Source organism: Adiantum capillus-veneris, chromosome 6, assembly GCF_014529385.1.
Source record: "Adiantum capillus-veneris isolate H3 chromosome 6, ASM1452938v2, whole genome shotgun sequence".
NCBI lineage: Eukaryota > Viridiplantae > Streptophyta > Polypodiopsida > Polypodiales > Pteridaceae > Adiantum > Adiantum capillus-veneris.
The window spans coordinates 34299184-34306314 of record NC_140936.1 but is presented as its reverse complement, the minus strand read 5'-3'; the positions used below and the strand labels follow the sequence as shown (position 1 = coordinate 34306314).

Below are 7131 nucleotides of genomic sequence, written 5' to 3'. Positions count from 1 at the left end.
CTTCTGAGTTCTTGGCGCTACCAGGTGATGTACGTAGAGCTTACATCCAAGGTATGATCCAAATAGGTTCACCAAGGTGGAAGACAACTATTTGGTTTGTGTTGAGAGGATTATGTATGAAACATTTGATCCAAGAGGTTGGATGATGCTAGGGTTTTCCATGGCGAATGTGCCAAGCGTTTCAAAATTTTAGGTATTATATCCTTATGATCCAAGCTCCGTGATGGAAGGAATTTTCATACTAGCTATGCCAAGATTTTCAAAGTTTCAGTGTACTAGCGATAGAAATGGTGCAACTATTTCACCAATGTTTCTACCAATTTTGGAGTTTGAGCATATTTATGAGCATCTATACACAAAGATTTGGGATATTGTATGCAAAATATGGATGGGTCCGGACTCTGCCTTCCTTGCCGCATTTTGTCGTGTTCACTGGCTTGCTTGCTTCACGAGAACACTTTGGTAACTCCGCCTGTTTGGGTAGAGTTTCGAAGCTTGAACATAGTTGACCCCCGCCTTGCCATACGAATGCACTTTCTGCTCGTAGGCTGGGGTAAACCCCCGCGCGTGTGAAACGCCTCTAACTCTTTTTCTGTCTTGTTTTAAATTTTAATTTTCTAATTTTCTCTTAAAAAGAAAAAGATTTTTGTCTTTCTCTGGTTGAGCTCTGGAGTCTGGACTCTGTCTGGAGTCGTCGAGGAAGGCGGAGTCCGGACCATAATATGTGGCAAGCGGCAGCGGAGGCGTGGCGGCCAGACAGGTGACTACACGACGCCATGTCGACGCTGCGGTAGTCTATAATGGAGCCGCCAGGATTGGCGCCACAAAAGAAGGGGCTTTTCCGCCGTTTGTACACTCTCGCTGCCTGTAGCCGCAAGCATGCCTCTCTCTGTCTGCCTAATGCCCATGGCTCCCTCATCACGATCACTGTTCATTCGCCGCCTCTACGTACTCGTCCAAATCCAGTCCAGTTTCTCAATTTGGCTACAAGACACCGTTGTTGTCAAGCTCATCATAAAGAGCTCGCGTGCTCACACTCATTATTTTAATTTTCCCTAATAGTCCGTCCAAACTCAAGATCTCTCCAAATTCAAACTTAGAGGGGAAGGTGGAAGGCCAAGCACTCGTGCAAGTTCCGCTTCTTACACACTCACCACAGAAGAACAATTTAAGACTGTAAGAGAACATTCAAAGCCATGGAAACCTGCTACATTAGGGTTTCACTTCTCCTCTTACCCAGGGGAGGTCATGTCCTTCCCCGGGTTCCCCGGTCCCCTCTCTTCTCACCATGCTCCCGCCAAGCAACCTAACGCGTGGGATATGTCCTCCTCTCCAAGATCGCTTCTGCGTGACAATAGTTCTCCCGTGCAGCCTACTTCCTCTTCGCTTGTTCCTCCCTTTCTCTTAGAAGCATTCCCTGCGGATCAAGCGGAACACATTCACCAAGCTTTTCTACGCCATCAAGCTTCTCTTCCTTTACAGGACGCGAAGTCGCCTAATTGCAGAACATCAAGCTCGCATCATGTCCCTGCTGGAGAGCCTCCCCGGGCACCATCTGCGGATCCCTCCCAGGTTTGCCACCAAGAAGGCCAAGGAACTCCTCCGAATGGCTCGGGCAGCAACAATGGAGGTAAACCCTCTGTCACTCTCCCTGCTTCTCAGATAGCCAAACTCAAAAAGGATCTACAGGCTAGGGCAGTGATTGGTCTTCTGGCTAGCCCTAGGCCCCCGGCAGAGACTCTCAAAAGCTGGATTAAAAATCAGTGGGGAGTTAGAGGTGTTGTCCTTGAAACTATTCAAGCTCTCCCGAAAAATCATTATCTGTTTGTTTTCCAGACAGCTGAAATGGCTTTCGATATCATCAGCTTGGGAAGCTCTCCGCTACTTCTCTCTCGATGGAATAAGCATTTCAACCCTAAAGTCTCTGCCCAGAAACACTACCCTGTTTGGCTGGAGCTGCCAAACTTTCCTTTGCACTATCATCAACACCTCAAAATGATTGCCTCACAGCTTGGGAAAGTTCTCGGGGGTAGACCTAGGAGAGAGTTTAATCCTTCATGGCATCCTCAGGTACTAGTCGAAATGGACATTTCCGTTCCGCTTCCTCCTGCCATTGACATCTTCACGGACGATGGTACAGGTTTCGAGCAACCCTTGGAATACAAATACCTCCCTCAAGCCTGTTTTCTGTGTGGGGTCCAAGGCCACTTCGTTAGGAACTGTCCCATCAAGAATCCACCCGCCCCTCCCTCCCTCCCCTCCTTCCAACAGTTTTGCCCCTCCTCAGTCCACTCCCCCCCCTTAGCCGCGTCCTTGAGCTCGGATCCCCAAGCTCCTAAAGGCAAAACTGCTCCTCCTCTCCGAAAGGCAGAAGCTCGTCCAGCTCCTAGACTTAACCGGTTTGCTGTTCTGGCGTCGCTCGCTGACTTTGCTGACTCTTCGGATTCTGAAGAGCAGGATTGTATCCTCCCCACCCCCAAGGATCCTTCTTCTGTCCTGGAATAACAAGTCAACGCCCTTGACCAAGCCTCCAAACTTGATTTGAACAAAGATTCAGCTGGGTGCGAAGGCACCTCTACAGCGCTTGTCCTGGTTTCCAATCCCACCCCCATGGAGATTTTAAAAGACAACAAAAGAAGCCACTCCAATGTCTCCTAGACCCCCCCTAGGGCGACCAGCGTAGGAAAACGCCCCCAACGAAGTCATAAATGAAAGTACTCTCCTGAAATGTAAAGGGGCTTTCCGACCCCAATAAGTCTAAGAAAGTTGCCAATTGGATTCGGGAGAAAAGATTTGACGTCCTCGCTCTTCAAGAGATAAAAGTCATTGGGGATGATTCAGCCAGGAGGCTTTTTGAAGTTTCCAAGGACCTCAGATGGATTGTCTCTTCTCATCCAAAAGGTTCATGCGGCACCGCTTTGGGGGTCCCCAAACATTGGCCGTCTTCTTTGGAATGCACTGGGAAGTACTGGTGTTCTATTCGCCCCCCCTCCCCCCTTAATTTCTGGATCATCTCCATTTATGCTGGAGGATCTACTTCGGACTGTACTGCACTTTGGGAGGAACTTACAACTTTCAATGGCCTCGCTTTGATCTTGGGAGATTTTAACATGGTTGAGACCATTGAGGACAGGTTTCTCAACAAAGGGGTTTGTATCTCAGGAAATGAAAAAGAATCCTGGCTTCTCCTGAAAGATCAACTTCAGATGTGGGACATAAGAACTCTGGAGAATTCACATGGCAAAATTACAGTAGTTGTGAGTTAGCTAGGAAAGCCAGACTGGATAGATGTTATCTTAGTCTCCCTCTAGCAAACATGTTTGATAGAATCAAGGCCAAACCCGCCTTCACAAGCTGCCTGTCTGATCACTATCCCCTTTGCCTCACCCTAGATGACAAGGCCAAGAAAGTCAGGAATCATTGGTTTCACACTGATCCTGAATTGTTCAAGCTTCAGGTGGTTCAAGATCAGGTCGTGACCATCTGGTCGGAGAGCTTTAGCTCCTTGTCCCCGGCAAAGGCATGGTCAGAGGCTATCCATAAAACCTAGAAGATGCTTATTCAAACCCGCAAAGAGGTGACCATTATCAGGAAATGAAGGAAGGAAGCTATCTACTCCGAGCTAGCCCAATTAGAAAGCAATCAACTTGACCTGGAGAAGCAATCCCAAATCTCCCAGCTACGTGCTCACATTAGGATTGAAGAAGAGCTCACTCTCAAGCATGAAACTTTGTTCTTCAAAGAATGGTGGGCTGTCCTGGTCGATAGACCCTCTAAAGGCATGTTCAAATCTCTTCGAAGGAAGAACGCTAGGGAACTAGTTCCTCTTTTCTTGGACCCTTCTCATTCCATCTCCAATGATGAGGAGAATTTGGAATACACAAGAGCTCACTTTGAAGCCCTTTTTAGCCCCAAGGAGCACATCTCTCTTGAAGTCGACTCCAGCAGAGCCCTAAGGTTATCTCGCAAGAGACCTCCCAGTTTTTGGAAGCACCTCTCTCCCTAGTTGAAATCCACACTTCCATTGAAGCCCTTAAACCCAGGAAAACACTTGGACTCGATGGGCTTCCCTCTGAATTCTTTCAAACATTCAAAGACCTACTTACACCTTTCATTCTGAAAGTTTGGGAGGAATCTGTCACTCATGAAGCTTTGCCTTATGCCATTAACACTGGAGTAATCAAGCTTCTGCACAAAAGGGGGCCGAGGGACATTTTGTCCAACTGGCGTCCGCTCACTATGTGCAATACCATCTACAAGATATTCGCTAAAGCCATCGCCAACAGGATCACCCCCCACCTCATGAGATGGATTTCAGCAGAACAAAAGGGATTCATAAGAGGAAGAAACATCATGGAGGCTGTCATCGCCTTATGGGAAGGAATCGAACTTGCTCAGGACTCCGCACAAGACTTTGTGTTTGTCAAGATCGATTTTGATAAAGCCTATGATCCATTGGAATGGTCTTTCATTCTACTCAGCATGGAATGGATGGGATTCGGGCCTACACTGTTAAGGTTTGTCAAGACTCTCCTTGGTCATGCGAGAGCAAGAATTGCCTTCAATGGTCTCCTCTCCAGCTTCTTCCCGCTGAACTGCTCAGTGAGACAGGGCTGCCCCCTAGCCCCCCTCCTCTTCGCCATATCCGTGGATGGCCTCAACTGCCTGGTCAAAGCTAGGCTCCTTGAAGGTAAAATTAAGGGCATCCAGCTCCCCGGCACTCAGCGGTAGCAATGCCTATCGCAATTTGAGGACGACACCAACGCGCTACTTGCAAATGAAGAGGAGTCCCTCTGGGAGTTCTGGCAATGCCTTCACATATTCTGTCAAGCTTCTGGGTCCAAGATCAACCATTCCAAAACTGGGGTTAGGCAAGGTAATTCCCCGCTCCCTCAATGGCTGCTGGCTACTGATTGCAAACTGTTGGTTGAGCATCAGCCTTTCAGGTTACTAGGAATTCCTATGGGCTTTGGGCTTTCTCTTAAGGACAGATGGAAATGGATTGTTGATCATTTCCAAACAAAACTGGAGCGATGGAAAGGATTCCAAGGCTCCCTAATGGGAAGGGTCATGGTCATAAATCACTTCCTCATGGCCTATGTCGTGTTCTTCCTGGCTTGCTGGCGTCCCCTAGAAAACCATCTGAAGGACATAGTTAAGATCTGTCACAGTTTTCTCTGGGCGGGAGAGTTCACCTCCCATAAAAAATCCAAGGTGAAATGGGACATCTGCTGCCTCTCACAATACAAAGGGAGACTAGGTATTATCAACATTTCTGAGCTGGCTGACAAATTGGCCCTCAAGACCATCTCTCGAGCTCTCCTGAATAGCCAAGAGGAATGGGCTCTTCTTCTCTTCAAGAACTTGAACAGATTCAGCATCACTGGACACCCTGGCTGGAAGAATATGCCACCTCTCTCCTTGTTCTTCAGTCCTTACCCATCCCTTGCCAAAGGATCAGATCTCCTTTGATCACTATGGGGTGCCTGGAATCGGCACAGGTCAAACTTGGTCCCTAACTGGAAATCTAACCATAGCCAATCCTTGCTCCTAAATGATTCTATTTGGTGGACATGGGTTACTGGCCGAGAAGTCCCACCAGAACATTCCAGAATTGCCATCACCCTTCACAAGAAAGGTGTGAGATGCTGGGCTGACATTTGGTCCCCAGCGCTTCATGACTGGATATCCGATTTGAATCTTTCTCTCAAGTTTCAACTCAGACCTTGGGAAATCACCTTCCTCAGAAGGAGGCTCGAGCTTCTTCCTGGTTCCTGGCACTGGCTCCTCAACTGCAACCCTGAGTTCTCCCTCCGTGGGGTTACGTGGCGTGGGGACTTCAATCTTTCTCACCCACAGCTCCTCCCCTCCCCCCTCTCCCCTCCTCTTCATGTCTCCCTTAACCAGCGATGGAAGCTGTCGCTTGACAGGAAGCAATGGGCATTCAAATTCATAACCCTCTGGTGCAAAGCTTCCTCTCCCAAAAAATCGGCACTCCTCAATGTCCCAGATGCAAGGGGGGCACTGAAGATCTGGCTCATTTGTTTCTAAATTGCCCCTTCAACAAACCCTTTTGGGAGCCAGTGTGCAGAGTTCTCCAAAAACCTTTATCTTGGAAACAGGTGCTGCTAGGGGACAGAGTAGGCCCCCCCTCTTTAATATGGAACCACATCCGTGCAGAGTTTATATGGGCTATCTGGAGACAAAGGAATTTTTATTGTTTTGAAGAAACTTCCCAGATGCCTAACCTGAAATTTTTCCTTGATGAAATATCCCTACAGGCGGAGAAACTAAACATATCCGAGTGCCGGCTCTACAGAAAGAAGTTAAAGTTGTTGGCTCTGATGGGCAGGCTTTCTCAAACCGCAGAAGTAGATGGTGAGGACTGCTATGTCGGAGACCAGCTGGAAGAAGAAGTCAAGGAAGATCTTGAAATACTGAAAGATCTTTGGGATCAGTCCAGAGCATTGTTGTCCCAGATCAAAAGTGAACTAGATGTTCTGTAAAAGTTTGTACCATTTCTGATTGGTCATTATGTAATCATAAGCTCATTCCTTGAGCCAATTGATGTAATTTCTGTGTTTCTTTTCTAATACATTCACGCCTTTCTTTGGTAAAAAAAAAAAAAAGCACTTGTGCAACAGTGCAATGTCCTAACTTGGCCACTCCTCACAAAATAATAGTCACCTTGCACGGCCCACCCTCACCTTTCAGTGCCACGGGGTCCCAAAGCATGGGATCAATGCGTCTTGTGCAAAATCAAAGGCGCGCGCAAATCTCAGCCGTCGAGCGTAAAAACTAAACTCGGAATCCCGAGTTTAGTTTTTATGGTGGGGTCCACAAAAACTAAACTCGAGATCCCGAGTTTAGTTTTTATGTCGAGATCCCGAGTTTACTTTCAAATAGATGTGAAATCACATCTAATTCAACGAGGTGCACGCGGGCATGTTGGTCAAGGCGTGTGCCTCTCAAGCTGATGACGAGGGTTCAAAACCCGGCTGGGAAAGTGAGGCGTCCCGAGATTAGGCTGACCTCTCGAGATTAGTTTTTCAAAATCTAAACTCGGGATCCCGAGTTTAGATTTTAATCGATCAACCATCCAGATCGATCGCCATCCCGCCTTTCAATTGG

General features: G+C 47.7%; 1 protein-coding gene across 1 annotated transcript; it reads left to right on the top strand.

Annotated features, from left to right (window-relative positions):
• The first annotated feature begins 384 nt into the window (after positions 1-384).
• On the top strand, positions 385-6557 carry LOC147455336 (uncharacterized). The gene is made up of 5 exons (XM_086513692.1): positions 385-543; positions 637-760; positions 872-948; positions 1409-1630; positions 6282-6557. The coding sequence occupies exons 1-5, from the start codon at positions 385-387 to the stop codon at positions 6504-6506; spliced, it is 807 nt and encodes a 268-aa protein (XP_086369818.1). The 3' UTR covers positions 6507-6557.
• The last annotated feature ends 574 nt before the right edge of the window (positions 6558-7131 follow it).

Excerpts from the sequence above, each read along its gene's own strand:
- LOC147455336 (XM_086513692.1), top strand. The coding sequence starts at position 385 with ATGGATGGGTCCGGACTCTGCCTTCCTTGCCGCATTTTGTCGTGTTCA. Across the intron at positions 544-636 it reads TACGAATGCACTTTCTGCTC|AAAAAGATTTTTGTCTTTCT; the intron begins GTAGGCTGGGGT and ends TCTCTTAAAAAG. Across the intron at positions 761-871 it reads GAGGCGTGGCGGCCAGACAG|CCGCAAGCATGCCTCTCTCT; the intron begins GTGACTACACGA and ends CGCTGCCTGTAG.